Here is a 19,993-nt window from a genome sequence, read left to right on the forward strand (position 1 = left end):
AAGCAAGCTTTGTAGATGCCTGGTACATACATTAAATATTTTTCTTGCCAGCAGAACAGGTTTTATTGAATTGGAACTTCATATAACAAACAGCAAGATTTCCTCAAAAGTGCTATTTTGATATCTGATAGGCAAAGCTTCACAGAATTATCCTGACTGAAATGCTTCTTATATCCCCCAAATTAATCAGACAATAAACTGTGAAAAAGGCAGATAAAAATGATAAAGATAGTGATGATGTACTTTAGGAGACAGAGAATTAAATTTATTATTGCTATTATTAAATTTGCACTCAACTTCAGTTCAATTCTCAATAGAAATTTAAAACATTCATGGTAAGAGTACAGGGGTAAAATAAAACTTCTAACTGTGAACTAAGACCAACACAAACAATGCAATTAAAGATGGCTTCAAATAGGTTAATTCCATCTTAAACATCTGTCTAAGTGTCCTCAGGGTTGGTGTCAATCTGATCTCTAGAAGGAAACTCTCCAGAGGATTGATGCTGCCCCTGAAAATCAGAGGAATCTTCCTTTGGCACCATTTATTTGCTAATGGTGGGGCACAAGACATACTTTTTCCCTAGATGATCTAAAGTCCAACAGAATCAGGTTGGAATGGTATGGATTTTTGCGCAAAAGAATTCAGATTCACTGAGTTCTGCTATCAGAAGTCATACAGAAATTAACAGATTGTCTGAGTATATAGTTCATGCACAAAGAGAAGGGTTACGTTTAAAACTTACCGAAACAAGAATTGCCTGTTTAAATTAGATACATCAATAGTGTCCATATCGATTACATGAATCTGTCTAAAACCGGATAGTGCCTGCAAAGACAGAGAAAAGGTTATAAAAATATATATTATTTTCTTTGTTGTGAACTTGCTGCTTTTGAAAAATATCAATATTTGGCAGTATTGCACTTTATAAAAAAGGACCTGGACACGTCATACTCAGCAGCTCTTATTTGAAGCCACACATCCTACGAAGTCTGCCCAGCTAAAATTTGATTTAAAAAAACCTATGGAATGTATTTCTGCTTTATGGGATGGGAACACAACCTCAAGGAGAGACGGTGCTGCCAAAAAAAAACAAACGGTCCCATGTCATGTAGGCTTCAAAGGTGATAACCAGCACCTGGAATTGCACCTGGAATGAAACAGGGAGCTACAGCAGCTCACGCAACAGCAGCGTAATATGGGTGAATTTAGTGCATTCGAGGTTATACGCTGCTATGTTCTGGACCTGCACAGGTAGTCCTTGGTTAATGACCACTCATTCAGTAACAATTTGAACTTACAACTTGCGAGGAGCCCTCAACATTCCAGCCATCTCAGCAACCCTGCAGACAGGTAATAGCAATTTGGATGCTTGGCAACCTGCTCACATGCCTCTGCCTGCACTCGGTAGTGCATGCCGCTCACACAGCACCATAGCTGCCTCCAGCTCTCCCTCCCACACCTGAGAGAAGTCACCCCGTGCCTGCTCAGCCATGTTTGCACCACAGCAGCCGCTTAGCTTATTAACCTGCTTGTGAGACACCCGGGACTTGCAACTTCATGCTGGCTTTCCCCATCGATCCTGCTTGTGATGGTAATGGGAATTGCTGGGATTGCCATTGCTAGAGCAAGAAGGTCATGTGATGTTGCACATTATGGCTGCGTCACTTGGGGATGGAAATTCTGATACCAATTACCATCATTAAAGTGAGATTACCTGTAGTAGCCTCTGGGTGGTTTTCAAGGACTGCCCCAAATAGAGTGCATGGCAGTAATCCAAACAGGAAGTAACCAAGACATGAGCAAGGACTCCCCAACAAGGAAAGGGAGCAATTAGCAGAGAAAATGGATCTATGCAAAGGCCCCCTAACCATTCTTGTCACTTGGTCATCGAGCAGAAGCTGTTGAGTCTAGAAGGGGGTGCCATCCCATTCAAACTCAAAAATGACATATCACCAGACCTTGGTGTTTTTGGGGGGCGGGGGGCCGCGAAGACTCAAAGCCAATCCACCTTGCCAGGGTTGAATCAACTAAGTTTATTCCCATTCAGACATTCACAGCTTCCAACACTTGGTCAGCACTACCACAGCACAACCTATCCAGCCAGGATGGAGATGTATAACTGGGTAACTTTCATGAGAACTTATTTTTCAGTTGTATCCTCTTGCATGACTTAACTAAAATGAAAGTTGTGTCAGTTAATGACACAACCAAATACCTTTCTTTTGTCCATGCAAAATTGCAGTTCATTTCATTCCAACCAGTATGACCAACTTGACCTATAAGTCTGCAGGTGTCAGGACCCACCTCAATCCACATCTTAGGAAATAAGAACTCTTGGATGCAAGTTTAGTCCAAAAGGAAAATGTTTACTAGGAAGGAATTGATTGTGGGAATACAAGACGGAATCTGAGAAAAGTTACATTTCAATCCTATATAAACCATTCCCATTCCAGCCCCTCCCCTCATCCATTTGGTCAGGCTGTTGTCAGTTGCTAGGTGTCAGGTTCTTCCATGGGAAAGGGAACTCTCCTTGGTTTTATGGTTATTGCTTCCCTTTTTTCAGTTGTAAATGAAGACACAAACCATATCTGTCTGTCCCCCTCCCTTCCCCCGTTAAAACATCCCCTGTTGTTTGAAAATCGCTTTAGTAACCATCCTCTCCCCCCCCCCTCGGAGAGATGGCAGAATCCCCAGTAATAGCACGTTGTTCTACCTATACAATTATGAAATGTGATATAAATGGATTCTGACATTCGGCTCTCCTTTCAGAAAAAAGATGAGTCCATCTGTGGGGAAAGAAAACATATAACTGTTAGCCTGGTTTGTTTGGATATTCTGTATGAAACCTCTTAAGCAACTTAGGTGCTTTAACATGGAGTTTGTTAACCCATTCGTTTTCTGAGGAGGGGAGGTGTTTCCATGCCACTAAATATTGTATCGTTCCATGGTGTTTTCTGGAATCTAAGATTTCTTTCACTTCAAAATGTTGTTCTCCTTCCACCATGATGGGGGGTGGTGGTGGTGGGATTTTTTCTCGTAGTGGAGATTGTTGTTCTCTCTTTAATAGACTGCAGTGGAAGGTTGGGTGTATTCGTCTAAGATTTTTGGGTAGTTCTAATTCAACTGTTACTGGGTTTATGATTCTTTTAATTGGAAAGGGTCCAATATATTTTGGTCCTAGTTTTTTACAGGGTTGGAGTGATTTCAGGTATTTTGTGGATAAATATACCATCTCTCCTACCCTAAATGGTGTGGGATCGGTTCTTTTTTTGTCTGCCTGTGTCTTGTATGCTTTTCTGGCATCTTCCAACGCTTTCCTAACGATTGGCCATGTATTTTGTAATTGAGCAATCCATTCCTTCAGGTCAGGGATAACCGGTTCTTTTGGGGTTAGTTCTGGTATTGGGTTGAAACTCTGGCCTGTAGCTACTTGAAAAGGAGTGTAACCTGTGCTTGAGTGGACTGCATTATTATATGCTACTTCTGCAAAAGGCAGTAGGTCCGTCCAGTCGGACTGCTGAAAATTAATATAGCATCTCAGATATTGTTCAAGTATATTATTAAGTCTTTCAGAAGCTCCGTCTGTCTGAGGATGGTGACTAGATGACAGTCCTTGGGTGGTTCCTAAGAGGGATAAAAATTCTTTCCAAAATGCCGATGTAAATTGCACCCCTCTGTCAGATATGATGCGTTGTGGTACCCCGTGCAATCTGTAAATATGCTGTACAAAAAGTTTTGCTAATGCTTTTGCAGTCGGGATTTTTTGGCAAGGTATGAAGTGTACTTGCTTAGAGAACAGATCTGTGACAGTCCAGACTACGGTGTTTCCATTACTTTCAGGCAGTTCTACGATAAAATCCATGGCTATTTCTTTCCATGGGGCTGAGGGGTTTGCCACCGGTTGTAACAGACCTGGCGGTTTCCCTTGCAGTCTTTTGGCCATCGCGCAAATTTGACAGCTACCCACATAGCTTTCTATGTCCTTTTTCATAGATGGCCACCAAAATTGCCTTTTAGTTAAGTGTAAGGTTTTTACAAAGCCAAAGTGTCCTGCTGATTTTGTATCATGGCACAGTTGCATGAAATTGATTCTCTGTGTGGCAGGTATATATAGCTTCTCCCCCACCCACGGTAGTCCATCTTTAATTGTGCACACATGTTTATTTTTCTGGAACCATTCATCACTTTCCAAAGATTTCCTGAATTCTATTCCAGTTTGGCTATCTACCTTCGGCTTCATTTTTTCTTGTGCCCTGGTGGTGACTGGTGCTGCCAGTTGTTGTTCCGGTACAAGTGGTTTAAAGTCAGTAACTCTTGTGCTGTTATATTGGGGCATGCGGGATAATGCATCTGCAAGGAAGTTCTTTCCCCCCGGTAAGTGTTTGAGAGTGAAATTGAATCGGTGAAAATGTTGGGACCAGCGGGCTTGCTTAGGAGTGAGCTTCCTGGGCGTTTTTAGTGCTTCCAAATTTTTGTGGTCTGTCCAGACCTGGAAAGGTATTTTATTTCCTTCTAAAAATTGGCGCCATGTTAGTAATGCCCACCTCAGCGAGAATGCCTCTTTTTCCCATATTGGCCAGCGTTGTTCTGTTTCTGTGAGTTTTCTGGATGTGTATGCGCATGGTTGCAATGTCCCCCCATCATTTTCTTGTAATAGTACGGCTCCTACCGCTACATCACTCGCATCTGCCTGTATTACAAAAGGTTTGTCGGGATCTGGGTGTTTTAGGACAGGTTCAGCAGAAAAAAGTCTCTTTAGCCTCTCAAATGCTGCTTGACATTCCATTGACCATTTCAGAGGCTGGCTGGGTTTCACGGGTGACCCCCCCTTCGTTTTCAACAAATTTGTGAGGGGCATGGCTATTTGGCCAAATGCGGGGATGAATTGGCGGTAGAAGTTTGCAAACCCCAGGAAACTTTGCAATTGCTTCCGTGTGCGGGGGGGTGCCCACTCTAGTACTGCTCTGACCTTCTCAGGGTCCATTTCGATGCCCTCTGGAGATATGCGATATCCCAGGTAGTCGATTTTTTCCTGATGGAATTCACACTTCGATAATTTAGCATATAAGTGGGCAGCTCGCAACTTCTTCAGGACTGCTCTGACTAGTTTGATATGTTCCTCTTTAGTTTCTGTGAAGATAAGGATGTCATCGAGGTAAACCAGGACCCCCTTATATAGGTGCTCTCTCAGCACGTCATTAATTAATTGCATAAAGACTGCGGGGGCCCCTTGCAGTCCGAATGGCAATACTTTGAATTGATAGCACCCCATTGGGCAGTTGAATGCAGTCTTCCATTCGTCTCCTTCCTTAATCCTAATTCGGTAGTATGCTTCCCTCAGGTCTAGTTTGGTAAAAATCTTTCCTTTAGATAGGTGGGATAACATATCCTTCATTAGGGGAAGGGGGTACAGATTACATTCACTAATTGTGTTCAAATTTCTATAGTCCACAACCAAACGAAAGGATCCATCCTTCTTCTCCCTGAACAGAACCGGGGCGGCCACTTTGGGTTTGGCAGGCTCAATAAATCCTCTTTCTAAGTTTTTCTTTATGAATCTCTCCATTTCTGCCATTTCCCTTGGGCTCATGGCATACATCCTGGGTTTTGGGAGTTTTGCCCCAGGTTTGAATTCTATGGTGCAGTCTGTGGGGCGGTGGGGGGGAAGCTCATCTGCTCTTTCCTCACTGAAAACCTCAGCCAGGTCCCTGTATTCCTCTGGTATCTCTGGTAATCCCTTCTCTTTCCCCACTGCTGCTGTCTCCTCCCTCTGGGTTGGGGGGGTGCTTTTGGAGTCTACGTTCTTCTGCCCCCCCTTTGGGAAGTTGAGTTCTGCTGTCCTCCAGTTTATCCCGGGGTTCCATTTCTTCAGCCATTCCAGTCCTAGGATCATTGGGCATTCCATGCCTGGGGCCACTATAAACGTTATGTCCTCCTCATGGGGCCCCAGTGATAGGTGGATTGGTAAAGTGGCTAGGGTGGCTGGTCCTCCCCCTGCTATTGTCCCATCTAATTGACTAAAAGAGATTGGATGTTTTAGCCTCCTCACTGGGATGCTCAATCTCTCCACCAGCGTTGGGCTGATAAGGCAGCGGATGCACCCAGAGTCTATCAGAGCTTTTATTTTGGCTGCTTCAGGCATAGGGGAAGCTAATATAGTCACTGTCTTAAGCATGGGTGGAAGGGGTCCACTTACCAATGGTTCTCCCTCTGAGCTGTCTTCCGAGTTGTCCACCGTCCCTGCGGTGCAGGCCGGAGTCCAGTCCCAGTTCCTGGCAGGAATTGTGGACTCTACAGCCTCTGTCCCCTTCATGGAAGATTCTTTTGTGTTGCCTTGGGGCTTCCCCGGCTTCTTGGAGGATGATGCCTCTGGTTTTCGGGGGGGGGCTTTTGAACGACATTCTGCAGCACGGTGGCCCTCTCTCCCGCAGTTGAAACAACTTGTTGATTTTTTGGCTGTGGCTGGTGGTTTTTCCCCCTCGCGTGTTTGCTTGGGTGGCAGGCGGCCCCATGGTTTTCCTCTGCGGTGTCTCTTCAGTAGGTCTATTTCCACTTCCTCCGCCAGGATGTACCAGTCGTCGAGGTGGGGTGGGTCTCCTCGAGGCAGGCAAGCATCATACAGGTCGTAGTTCAGACCGTCTTTGAAATGGCTAAGGAGGATGTCTTCTGGCCAGTTCAGCTTGCTGGCAATGGCTCGGAATTCTTGGGTATAATCAGCCACTGCTCGCCTGCCCTGCCTCACCGTTTTGATTCTCTCCCGGGCCTTACGGTCAGCCAAAGGATCCTCGAACCGTCGCCTCAAAGATGACATGAATCGGTTGAAGTCGTTGAGTTCTGGGGCGTTGGAGTCATGCAAGTTCACCACCCAGTCTGCAGCCATCCCGTCCAGGGCAGATTGCACAATTCGGATGCGTGTTTTGTCACTGGGGATGTCCCGTCCATACTCTTCCATGTAGCTGAGGACTTGGGTTAGGAAAAATCCCAGTCGTGATGGCTCCCCCTTGAATTTGACTTCCAGGGGCGGGAGTCTTTGGCTGGAGCGTTGTCTGCGCCGTGGCCGGTATCGCTCCTCATCCTGGTCCCCATCTGTGGTTCTGGGGGGGTGGGTGGGTACTGCTGAGGCAGCAATTCCTGTTCCATTGGATGGCCCCGGGGTTTCAGGTGTTGGATCCCCTCCGTTACCTTTCCAGTTGCGTCCCCAGGCGCTGCCTCGGTTGCGATTTTCAGCTCTCTCCTCCCTCAGTGAACTCAGGGTTGCTTTCATCAGATCAATGGCCTTTTCCAGGATCCGCTCCTCCTCGCTGGCGTGCAGGGAACTCTCCATCTCTTGCCTCCATTCCGGTTGGTGGTTACTACACCTCAGGGTCTTTTCTCCCGAAGCCTTTTCCCACTCACTTTTCCTTCCAACGCCCATCGACCACCGGGGTTTTCGGTCGTACTGCTCCACCGCTTCTTCCCCGGGGGAATATGCTGCTTCAGTTTCCCATTGTCTCTGGGATTCCATTTGGGGGGAAGACTCCCCCTCCATGGGGCTTCCCTCCTCTCTTGCTTCGTCGCCAGACATTTGTATTTGTTGCAAAGTCCCCCGGTAAGGTTTTCCCTTCCAGGTTGACTCTTAAAGCAGATTCCGTCTACTGTCAGGACCCACCTCAATCCACATCTTAGGAAATAAGAACTCTTGGATGCAAGTTTAGTCCAAAAGGAAAATGTTTACTAGGAAGGAATTGATTGTGGGAATACAAGACGGAATCTGAGAAAAGTTACATTTCAATCCTATATAAACCATTCCCATTCCAGCCCCTCCCCTCATCCATTTGGTCAGGCTGTTGTCAGTTGCTAGGTGTCAGGTTCTTCCATGGGAAAGGGAACTCTCCTTGGTTTTATGGTTATTGCTTCCCTTTTTTCAGTTGTAAATGAAGACACAAACCATATCTGTCTGTCCCCCTCCCTTCCCCCGTTAAAACATCCCCTGTTGTTTGAAAATCGCTTTAGTAACCATCCTCTCCCCCCCCCCCTCGGAGAGATGGCAGAATCCCCAGTAATAGCACGTTGTTCTACCTATACAATTATGAAATGTGATATAAATTTTCATTTCGCCTTCATTGCAACTAAGGCAACCTAGTTCTTCCTTTTAAGTTCTTCCTTACAAATTAACGTTTGTTACTATTTTGCAAAAGTTGCCAATATTTTAAATAAACTGGGTGGACCTCTGAAAAAATGCTCATATTTTTGTTTTATAAGGTTACATAGATATGAACAATCTGATGGATGTGTTTTATTTATTCTTTCTGTAATTTAATAATAACAACAACAATAACAACAACCAAAAGTTGGAAGGCACCTTGGAGGTCATCTAGTCCAACCCCCTGCTCAGGCAGGAAACCCTATACCAGTGATGGCAAACCTTTTAGAGACCGAGTGCTCAGACTGCAACCCAAAACCCACTTATGTATCGTTGGGTGCCGAGTGGGCATGGCCCATTGGGTGGGCGAGGTGTTGGGTGGGCATGGCTATGGTGGTCATGGCAGACTGGGTGGGACTAAAAAAGTTCAATCAATCAATTCCAACTTTGTGAGATCTTTTTTTTTCTGCGAGAAGTTGAAATTGATTGATTGAATCTTTTTTTTGTGTGCACACGGCGGTGGAGGCCTAAAGTGAAAAGATTTTATAAAACCCAGCTGAAGGCCTAGGACTGGGGTAACAGTGCATGTGCCCACATAGAGGGCTCTGCGTGCCACCTGTGGCACGCGTGTTATAGGTTCACCACCACGGCCCTATACCATTTCAGACAAATGGCTGTCCAGTCTCAGTTTGTTCCACTGATTAATTGTTCTGTCAGGAAGTTTCTCCTTAGTTCTAGGTTGCTTCCCTCCTTGACTAGTTTCCATCCATTGCTTCTTGTCCTGCCTTCGGGCACTTTGGAGAATAGCTTGACTCCCTCTTCTTTGTAGCAGCCCCTGAGATATTGGAACACTGCTATCATGTCACCACTTGCCCTTCTCTTCATTAAACTACACAAACCCAATCCCAGCAACTGTTCCTTATATGTTTTAGCCTCAAGTCTCCTGATCATCTTTGTTGCTCTTCTCTGTACTCTTTCTAGAGTCTCAACATCTTTTTTACCTCATGGTGACCAAAACTGGATGCAGTATTCCAAGTGTGGCCTTACCAAGGCATTGTAAAGTGGTATTAATACTTCACATGATCTTGATTGTATCCCTCTGTTAATGCAGCCTAGCACTGTGTTGGCTTTTTTGGCAGCTGCAGCACACTGCTGGCTCATATTTAAGTGACTGTCCACTAGGAGTCCCAAGATCCCTCTCACAGTTGCTACTATTGAGCAAGGTACCACCTGTACTATATCTGTTCATTTGTTTTTCCTTGCCTAAATGTAGAACCTTTCTTTTTTCACCATTGAATTTCATTTCGTTACATAGTGCCCAATGTTCAAGTCTGTCAAGATCCTCCTTTATCTTAAGCCTATCTTCTGGAGTGTTGGCCATTCCTGCCAATTTATTTTTTAAAATTTCTGCCTGCTATTTAAACCTTTTTGCCTGAAAACTCTTGTATTTTATGTATATGCACATCAAACCATATGGCATGATCCAGTCAGCATAAATCAAGAGAAGACCAAGCAAAAGACCAAGATTCAAGGTGCTGGTGATGACCTATAAAGCCCTAAATGGCTTGGGTCCGGGATATTTGAGGGAACACCTCCTGCCAGCATCAAGTTCCCTTCGTCCAGTGCGCTCACACAGGGAGGGTTTTCTCAGGGTGCTGCCGGTAAAAGATTGCCGGCGGATAACACCCAGGGGGAGGGCCTTCTCTGTGGGTGCGCCTGCCCTCTGGAACCAGCTGCCCGTGGAGCTTAGGACCGCCCCTGACCTTCGTTCATTCCGCCGGGACCTGAAGACCTGGCTCTTTGAGCTCTCCGGCCCAGGCTGAGAATTTTTAACTGGGGTTTTTATTTAAGGGATAATTTAATTTTTTTAATTGTTTTTTAACTTTTGTATTTTGTACTGTTTGATTTTAAATACCCTGTAAACCGCCCTGAGTCCTTCGGGAAAGGGCGGTATATAAATTTAATAAAATAAAATTAAAATCATAGTAAATAAGTGAATAGGGTAAAATGTAAAAAGATTTTAAAAATTACCAGATTTTTCAGGAGTTCACATCCCAATCCTCCAGCTCCAATTACTAGAACTTTACATGTATTTAGGAGAAAATCAAGGGGCTGTAAAAAACCAAAACAAGCAATTTATTGAAAGTAAAACATAATACTTTCACAAAAATGATTGCATTAAACAAATACCTAAAAAAGCCAAAACTTGCACAATACACTGAAAATCATAACTTGCCTTCTGGCAGTATAGAATTACTACAGAAAATCCTGCATTGATGCTTCTACATGCAATAAATATTTAAACATAATGCAAAGAATCTAATGGCAATACAAGTAACATCAATGGATTTAACATCAGACTGCATATTTCTGAATTAATTGGTGTATATCATGACACTTTCATTATAGTCTTTAAATGCTGCCCTCTGTGGACAAAGCAATGTTTTCTAATTTATGTGCACGTACAAAATACACAGGAACACACATGCTTATATATTCAGTAGTGAATTCCACTGACGCAAGGATTAATTTTTCCCAGACTATATTCTTTAAATTATATGTGCATTCACTAATCAGGGTTTGGAATAGAATTAATGAGTACTCTCAGATTTATTTTAATCAATATCAAAATGATCAGATGCAGAGAAAAATCTTGATGACCAGAAACATTCAGCAAGTGTGCACACATACCATGAGGTGGTTGGGAAAACAAAATACACAATTCCATAGTAATCTATTTTTTCTTAAATCAGAAGGCTAAAGGTTCAATGTTAAAACCATTCATTTTATTCATCTTCCTATAGTTAAATGTGTGTTTAAATATCTCGAGTGTATAATTCAAGATTTTTAAGAACTGCATTTATAAACTGGTAATATATATGACAAAACTGAAATAAGCAATTTAAAATTATATTACTCTTTTCAATATAGCTTCTGTAATTTCATAGTTTCTTCTTCTCCGCCAAATGTCCCAAGATTTTATTCTTAAAGATTTTTGGTACTGATATGACGTTTTTTTCACATTTTGCAAAACAATTTACCATATAGAACATTAGTTGGTTAATTTTTAGAAGTTTGCAGACTTGCTCATCTTTCATTACTGAGTGGCAAACAAAAGCATTCACAATAGTTTGCATCACAATACTTGTATTTAAAAGAACCGTTTCTCACTTGAGTGCCTGGCTCGAAATCAGGGTGTGTGAATGGTCCAGATCGCTCGAGGAACTTCTTGACATGGTTCCAGCGACCTTCCCAGTCTCCATTGTCCCCACACCCACCATCAACAGCCATTCTGCACAGAACATAGAAACTCAGCTGCAAAAAATGTATGAAAACACACACAAATAGACAAAAAACAGGATCCCTCCAAGCTTAGCTTTTCCCTTTGACCTGCTGAAATATGTTTAGCACTATACAAGTCATAATAAACTAGGTATTATCAGTTTCATTGGATAATATTAAGCAAATAAAGTACACTGCTATAAAAAATTGACTATGATGACTGTGGTCAATTAACATATACCTGTTTATTGTAGATTTACTAAAAAAATCCTGTTAAAATTAAATTAAGTATTAAGTTATGTAGTCATAAAAACTGAATGTTCAAGTTTAACTTTTCAGGATAAATATGAAAATATTTGAATTTAAAAAGAAAAAAAGCAAAAATCTACTTACTCAGGTCCTGTTTACAAAAAATTCAATTAAGCTTGGGGCATTTGACATAGGTGCATACAGGCCATCCAATCTGATGATCAATTGTTTGAATAATTCATTTTCAAATCTGATAAATAATCCAAATACTTTTAAAAGACCTAATTTAAATAATTTAAAATTTAGACACGTACTCTAGTATATTTTTTTCAATTGTATTGCTATCCTGTGATTAGTTTTTAATTATGCTTCACTTGGGGGGGGTGTAAAAGTTTTCATATGGATCTCCTGAAAGGAGAGATAAGAATGGTAGTCTTTGATAATGTTAAAAATTAAAATGAAACTGGCAATTCCTGGGAACTGATGTTCTTAATGTAGATATGGAAACATTCCAAATATGAAATGTTTTAGGCTCATAAAAATCAATTTCCAACTTACTATCCATCATAGAATCAGAGCTCTATATGAGTTGTTCTGATTATTCTGGAAGCATTCCAAGCTCAAAATGGTTCCATCTGAGCCTTACAAAACTAAGCTGCTTTAAGTCTGGAATCAGAGATATGGATTGGAAATTTTTTCCCTTCATGTAGTTTGAAATCATGATTTTGTTGCTGTTACATAGCAAATTGTCCAATATTGTTTCCAATATTCCATTGAAAATAATTTTCTCCTGCATATGGAAGCTTTTAATTTCCTCTAAATATACAGTTTTTTCACATCTAATTCAGTCAAAAGACTTGTGCAGGCTATGGATATTAAAAAATGCACAAAAATATTTTCTGGAATGTCCTCATCTCTATACAAAAAATACTTGCATACCTGGTCAGAACAATCTGCATTAAGCTCAAAATGTTTGAAATGTGAAACACTGGGCAAATTTTATAAAATTGGGAAATACTATATTTTGCAGCCAATAAATATTTTACATTATTTTATTTTAAATAAATTACTTTTACGATTTTGTGTTTGGGAAAACTTTCATTCCCAAGACATGTAACCCAAGTAATAAACCTTTCCCACAATACTTGTATCTTTTAGTTTTAAAAGCCAAAATAGTATGTCTATTTTTATGTGATAGGTGATATGTGATAGATTTCATTTCAAGACTGCTATTATAGTCCCTTTATACTGCCAAAAGCCATAAAATTGGGACGGAAATTATGCTAATTAAAAATCACTTCACAAATTTAGGGAGTAACCATACCCAGAGTTATCTTTGTTCAGTTTTTCTTCAATATAAAATTAGTTAACTGCTAATAATGCTAATCATTCTTTTCTTTTTACATTATGTGCTGGCAATGTAAAATATCATGAAGAGACATCCATCCCCTTTTAATCTCTGTAGGAGTATCACTTAATATTTTAGCAGTTAATATTAGCAAATAACTTTTTTTGACAAAGTTTAAGAGCCTTACTTTGGATTTTTTTAATGTTTGTAAAATGTTGAAGCACAAGTACCCTTTATTAAAAATGTGGTTGAAGTGTCTGAATGAAATTCTCAATCATAGTTTTTAATGAAGTAGGAAGGACAACATCCAGTTTAGAGTGGTGTTGAATTCAGATAATTCCATACTTCTGAATCTTCCCTGCATATAGAAATCCATTAGAAGAGAAATGGTTCCATCCTAATTGGCTTCTTCTCAATCTGAAGTTGCATAATCTAGAGATACAGTTCTGTGAAAAACTATTTTTTTCCTATTTTTGGATTTTCCACATTTTTGGCATTTAATGTCAACAATGTTTCATGTCGATCCTACTGATGTGTATGGGGAGTTTTAATAAACAAATCAAACCAAAGTTAGGTACTTGATTCATTTATTTCTTAATGTTATCTAATATAGATATGTGCCGATGTGAAAAACCCCTCAGATGCAATAATCAGCAGTACAATCTAAAAATGGAAACCAAATGGTTCCTATAATTACCAGGGTCTTACATTGTCAAATTAGGATTTTTATGAGGATTGTCATTTCAGGTCTTGCTATTATGGAATCAACTGCCGGTGGAGCTCCGGATGGCACCAGACCTCCGAACTTTCCGTCGGGGCCTGAAGACCCACCTGTTTGAAATAGCTGGTCTGGCCTGATGGGGGATTATGGGTTTTTAATTGTTTTTTAAATTTGTATTACTGTTTTAATTGGGCATGGGTTTAATCTTTTTTTAATTTTTGTATTGTCTTTTTTATATATGCCCTGTGAACCGCCCTGAGTCCCTACCAAGGAGAAGGGCGGTATATAAATCAAATAAACTATAACTAACTATAACTATAAGAAAGCTACAAATAGCCCTCATCTAGCAATCACAATTGGGATAGGCAGTTTTATCATTAAGCAAAGTGGTCACTAAATGGGAAGCCACCTGATCATGACTGTGGTTTTCTTTTACTCATTTCCTCACCCTTTGGAATAATCACCCCAGTGCAGTGATAATCAGTAAAAAGGGAATTAACATTAGTGTTTATATGAGGGGAGGGGGAGACTACAACACAATAAGAAGTCACACAATGGGGAACGCACATCAAAAGGAATGTGCTAGCTCCAGCTGTTTGCCTAATACAAGTGCAGCTGCCAGTTCCCAGCCACCTGAGAAGCAAATAAAGGCCTTTAGTATGAAATTGATTAGGATCTTGTCAGTGTCAATCAGCAGAGAGGAGGGTTCTAATCAGTTAAGATCACACAGCTGAGCTTGTTAATTTGCAGTTAGCACTTTTTAGGGAAGTGCTGCAAAAAAAGCAGATCAGGCAGATTGCTTGTTTAGACAACCCCAATACGGGACAGCAAAAAATAGGACAGGCACTGGACAACATATATTAAATGCCTAATGGTGAACAGTCACCAAAGAGGTTATCAATACAGGCATTGACAGCAAAGTTACTCTTTCATCACTGTTGTAACTGCCAAGGTAATTGTCGCTGTCCAAGGTCTATTCGTAGATGACAATTTGGGAGCTGTCACTAAGAAATAAAACATTTTAGAAAATCCAAAAGGGGATAAATACTTTCTCACAGAACTGTAATCTCCTGAGGAGAAACCAAGGGAATTCACATCTTTGATTAACAGATACTTGTGATCAGTTTTTTCATGTTACATATAGCTTAATTCTTCCCAACAAGTTTTGGCACATTCCTTACCACAATCTTATTACAATTTTTAATCTCTTCAATCTGATAGTATTCTCTCTTGGACATGACATATTAGTCCTGCATTGAAACAACTCCACTTGTTGCCAGATGCACAGTATACTTATACAAAGCCTAATGCAGCAATGACTCAAATTTCCCACTCCTTATGAGAACAGGCAAAGGTACACAAAGCGTCCTTTCCAAGTTTTTCTGCAGAAATATTTGACCATAATTGTATTCTATGAAGTGGCCTGTACTAACGGAACAAGCTGCTGCTGAAATTAAGTCGGAAGGGATTCAAAAAGACCCTTCTTCACGAACATTCATTAGATTCATTTGCTAATTTTACAATACTCTATTTTGCGTCTGCGTAACTTGCCCCAATTGGATAATACACTTAAGTTTCATTTAAAAACAACAAGCTTTTACCTAATTATATCAGTGAGTATAAATATGTTTTTAAAATCACCCAAATTCTCTTTCCCTCCCTTTCTACTCGGCTTGCCTTGAAACACAAAAAGTTAGAAGCTACTTTGCAGGAATTGAAGTTGCCTTTAAAAAAATAAAATAAAATTACCGCTACAGGTTTAGGGTCTCCAACCCACTACCAATCAATCAGAATAGAGCTGGAAGAGACCTCGGAGGTATTCTAGTCCAGGGTTTTCCAACCTTGGCAATGTTTAGACGGCTGGACTTCATCTCCCAGAATTCCCCAGCCAGCATGGCTGGCTGGGGAATTCTGGGAGTTGAAGTCCAGTTGTCTTAACATTGCCAAGGTTGGGAAACTCTGTTCTAGTCCAACCCCCTGGCTCAAGCAGGAGACCCTATATACCAGGGGTAGGCAACCTCGGCTCTTTTATGACTCGTGGACTTCAACTCCCAGAATTCCTCAGTCAGCATAGCTACTGAGGAATTCTGGGAGTTGAAGTCCACGAGTCATAAAAGAGCCGAGGTTGCCTACCCTTGCTATATATACCAAGGGTAGGCAACCTTGGCTCTTTTATGACTCGTTGGACTTCAACTCCCAGAATTCCTGAGCCACCATTTCAGACAAGTGACTGTCCATGAATGCCATAAAACAGCATTACTGCTGCTGCTGCCGCCGCCGCCCCGGCCTTTCCAGGGCAGTAGACGCTTGTCCCAAGGGCTCTGCGAAACAGCCAGGGCGGCGGCGACGACGACGGCGGTGGTGGTGGTGAAGGCAACCCGGGCTCCTGCCTCCCTTCCGAACAACCTCCGCCCCGCGTCCCCGACTCCCTTCCTCCTGGGCGCCCCCCCCCCCGCCCTAGCCCGCACTGACCCCATCTCTCTCTGCCTCTCTCCCGCTAGCCGCCGCCGCTCCTCTAGCCTCCTTCTTTTCTTCTCCCTATAACGAGAGAGAATAAAAGAAGGGTCAGTCGCCGACCGGGTCAGGCTCAAGCCTCGCTCCACCGCCACGACCACGAAGGCGGTGGGTGGGGACAGAGGCGAAAGGGGGGGGGCTCCTCCCCGCCACCATCCCGGAGCCTGTTCCAGGCAGCGACGGCGGGGAGGGATTAAGGAAGGGAAACGGGCAGGCGCGGTGGTACTTACGGCTCCTCACCATCCGCCATAGCCCCTTCTTTTTTTTTTCCCCTTCTTTTTTTTCCCCCCTCTCCCTCTCTATCTCTCTCTCTCTCTTCCCACAATGCACCACGACAGGAAGTTTCTTGCCGGCCACGTGCTGAAGCCATAGAGTTCCGTTTTGCCGGCTCTGAGCCAGAGCTTGTTGTTGTTAGTGTTGTTGTTGTTGCTGGTCTCCGAGGAGACGTTAAAAGGTTACGGCAGCCCATCGCTGGTTGCCAAGGTGCGGGTCTCGCAAAGCAAACAATGACATAAAATTGTGCTGTGCTGAGGGGCTTGGGAATGTGTATCAAAGAATGTATATGTCAAGAAATGCTAGCTTCCCCTGCAATCAAGACTGGGTGCTTCTCGCTGGCAAATCGGAGCCGGACGTGTTGAATTGGTCTCTTAAAGACCGGAATCACAATCGTTTTAGTCAGAGGTCTTCAAACATGGCCCTTTTATGACTTGTGGACTTCAACTCCCAGAATTCCTCAGCCAGCAATGCTGGCTGAGGAATTCTGGGAGTTGAAGTCCACAAGTCATAAAAGGGCCAAGTTTGAAGACCCCTGGTAGTGTTCAAAGTTCCCAAAGGGACGAGATACCAATGCAGGGCGCCGGTAGAGCGCCACCTAGGGGATGTCTCTGGGAAAGGCAGCCATAATATCCATGGGGACTCCAGAAAAATGACCTAATGCTGCAACAAAACCACCGGGGATGGAATAATAAGTGCTTCTCGCCAAAAAACAAAGTTTGAAACGATGAAACTCTAGGGTTAAATAGTAGGCAACGTTAACTTTTTCTGTTCGTCCCTCTGCGACCTAACGAGGCTGGATTTGGTGTGGATTTTTTTCATTATGTATTGAACCTGCAGTCCAGGTCGAAAGCCTGTTGAAAATGTTAAAAACTAATCCCTTTCCGTCTAGAATCTAGAAGATGAAATTAAAATTCTCAAGGGGGTCATTACGGATCAGAATATGAAGTTGCTTTTTCTTCTTTTTAAATAGTCCTCGTCTGGACTACTGCAACGCTCTCTACATGGGGCTTCCCTTGAAGACCACTCGGAGGCTCCAACTGGTACAGAATGCAGCCGTGAGAGTTGTCTTGGGAGTTTCCCGATACTCCCATGTTACACCTCTGCTCCGCGAGCTGCATTGGTTACCAGTTGTCTTCCGAGTGAGATTCAAGGTTTTGGTTATGGTTTTCAAGGCCCTACATGGCATGGGTCCGGAGTACCTCAGTGATCACCTGCTGCTGGCGTCAACTTCCCTCCGCCCTGTGCGTTCCCACAGAGAGGGCCTCCTCAGGGTGCCACCGGTCAGAGAATGTCGGCTGGTGGCCCCCAGGGGGAGGGCCTTCTCTGTGGGCACCCCGGACTTATGGAATCAGTTGCCGGTTGAGCTCCGGACAGCGCCTGACCTTCACTCCTTCCAACGCGATCTGAAGACCTATTTATTTGAACAAGCCGGCCTGGCCTGATGGGGGATGTGTTGGGGTTTTTATTGCGGGTTTTTTATACCATTATTTATTGTTTTAGCTCGGGCTCCTATTTAATTCTCTTTTAACTTTTGTATTTTGCATTTTATATGTGCCCTGCTCACCGCCCTGAGTCCTTCGGGAGAAGGGCGGTATACAAATATAATAATAAATAAAATAATAAATACTCGAAGTGCGAGATGAGAACCTTTGAATAGGGCTTCTAGATCGGAGCTTAAGTTTTGTTGTTCCGTAGAAGTGATTCATAGGAGGTGATCTATAATGGGTTGGCTGACAATCAGCAAATCGAGATTAAATCCAGTCTAGGCAGGGATGCTATTACTGAATAAAAAGTTTTACTCCTAGTTCAGTCTGTTTTAGAAGGGTTATTTTCTTCAGATTCAAAATACAGGATCCAAAGCAAATAAAGTTCACTGCAATATTTATTAACGGTGCACATTGGAGGAATTCCCTCCAGAGAATAGTGGGAGAAAGTCTTGCAGACAAAAGGATGCACTCATATTTATACATTTCAGAAAGGAGCAGAAAATGATAGTCATACAATGATGACAGCATTTACTTTTCCACCTTCCTACTGGCCACACTTGGAATACTGCATCCAGTTTTGGTCACCGTGATGTAAAAAAGATGTTGAGATGTCAAACCTGCAATGTCACATGATGTATTGTGACGTATCACAACTGTTTTTCAATTGCCAGCAATGCGGTGGGCAGTTTCACTATGATGCATCCGGCCCATAGGCCGGCAGTTCGACACCCCTGGTCTAGAAAGAGTGTAGAGTGTACAGAAGAGCAACAAAGATGATCAGGAGACTGGAGGCTAAAACATAAAAAACAGTTGCTGGAATTGGGTATGTCTAGTTCAGTGAAAAGAAGGACTAAGGGTGACATGATAACAGAGTTCCAATGTTTAACAGGCTGCCACAAAGAAGAGTGGGGTCAACCTATTTTCAAAAGCACCTGAAGGCAGGACAAGAAGCAATGGATGGAAACTAATCACAAAGAGAACCAACCTAGAATTAAGGAGAAATTTCCTGACACAACAATTAATAAGTGGAACAACCTGCCTACAGAAGTTGTGAATGCTCTAACACTGGAAGTTTTAAAGAAGAGACTGGACAGCCATTTGTCTGAAATGGTATAGGGTTTCCTGCCTGAGCAAGGCATTGGACTAGAAGACCTCCAAGGTCCCTTCCAACGTTGTTGCTGTTATTATTATTATTATTACTATTACTATTACTACTATTTTTACTATTATTACGGTTCAAGAAGGAACTGTCTAAATGAGAAGGAAACATAAAAGTTACATTGCTACAGAAATTTGATAAGTTTTCCTGAGAATCCAGGCACTTCAAGGTTGCCTTTTTAAATGCCAATTTGTAAACATTCCTTCTATATTTCTAGTTCACTAATATGCTCCCAACTCCTCTAGGAATTTGTTTTTGACAATTCACCCTGAAAGATCAGTTCCATAGCTTTGTTCCTGGATTTTCACAGATTATTGGTAACAAGAGGTGTTTTTATATATTTACATTCAGTGCATGAGTTGGAATTGCTGCTGAGTCATTCCTTACTAGCAACTATATTGGAATTAGCCATTGGGTCCTGAGACAAGCTGCCCTTGAAGAGAGTTTGTCTGAGCAAAATGTTGCAATGTTGATTGGCATATCTACTGGAGTGAAACTAATGTTTGTTATTGAAGAAATCCTGTTAAAGAGTCAACAAGGCCTCTCCCATACTGAAAAGTCTTCACAGGCGGTCAATTAATTTTTAGACCCAATTCAGAAAGTTTAAAATTTAGAATCTAGCTACCTGAGGTAATAATCGCCCTTCTCCTATAAACCTACCCAATGGTTAAGATCTGTAGGAAAAGCTTATTCCGTTTTTCTCACTGATTTTTTCCTCATGGATTATAGATTCTGCCCCTTTGGAACAGATTGATTGATACGTAGTTTCTGTAATTGCATCTTTAAAACTGACATAACCATTTCAAATCAATAGTTTTTCCAACTGTGCTGT

The 19,993-nt window shown here is 42.2% G+C and overlaps 1 protein-coding gene across 4 annotated transcripts in view; it reads right to left on the reverse strand.

Annotated features, from left to right (window-relative positions):
* UBA3 (ubiquitin like modifier activating enzyme 3) overlaps nt 1–16,543 on the reverse strand; it is a 30,119-nt gene extending 13,576 nt beyond the window's left edge. For 2 of the 4 annotated variants that reach the window (XM_083355179.1, XM_083355180.1), the window contains exons 1-5: nt 16,470–16,543; nt 16,198–16,263; nt 11,297–11,417; nt 10,157–10,237; nt 746–828 (exon numbers count right to left, since the gene is read on the reverse strand). In XM_083355179.1, coding sequence (XP_083211305.1) covers nt 746–828; nt 10,157–10,237; nt 11,297–11,417; nt 16,198–16,263; nt 16,470–16,489 — 371 coding nt within the window. In that variant the 5' untranslated portion in view covers nt 16,490–16,543. Of the gene's footprint in view, nt 1–745; nt 829–10,156; nt 10,238–11,296; nt 11,441–16,197; nt 16,264–16,469 lie in introns of all 4 variants that reach the window. The other 2 variants (XM_083355182.1, XM_083355181.1) reach the window with 2 other exon arrangements.
* Between the last annotated feature and the right edge of the window lie 3,450 nt (nt 16,544–19,993).

Source organism: Vipera ursinii (assembly GCF_947247035.1).
Source record: "Vipera ursinii genome assembly, chromosome: 2".
NCBI classification, from domain to species: Eukaryota; Metazoa; Chordata; class Lepidosauria; order Squamata; family Viperidae; genus Vipera; species Vipera ursinii.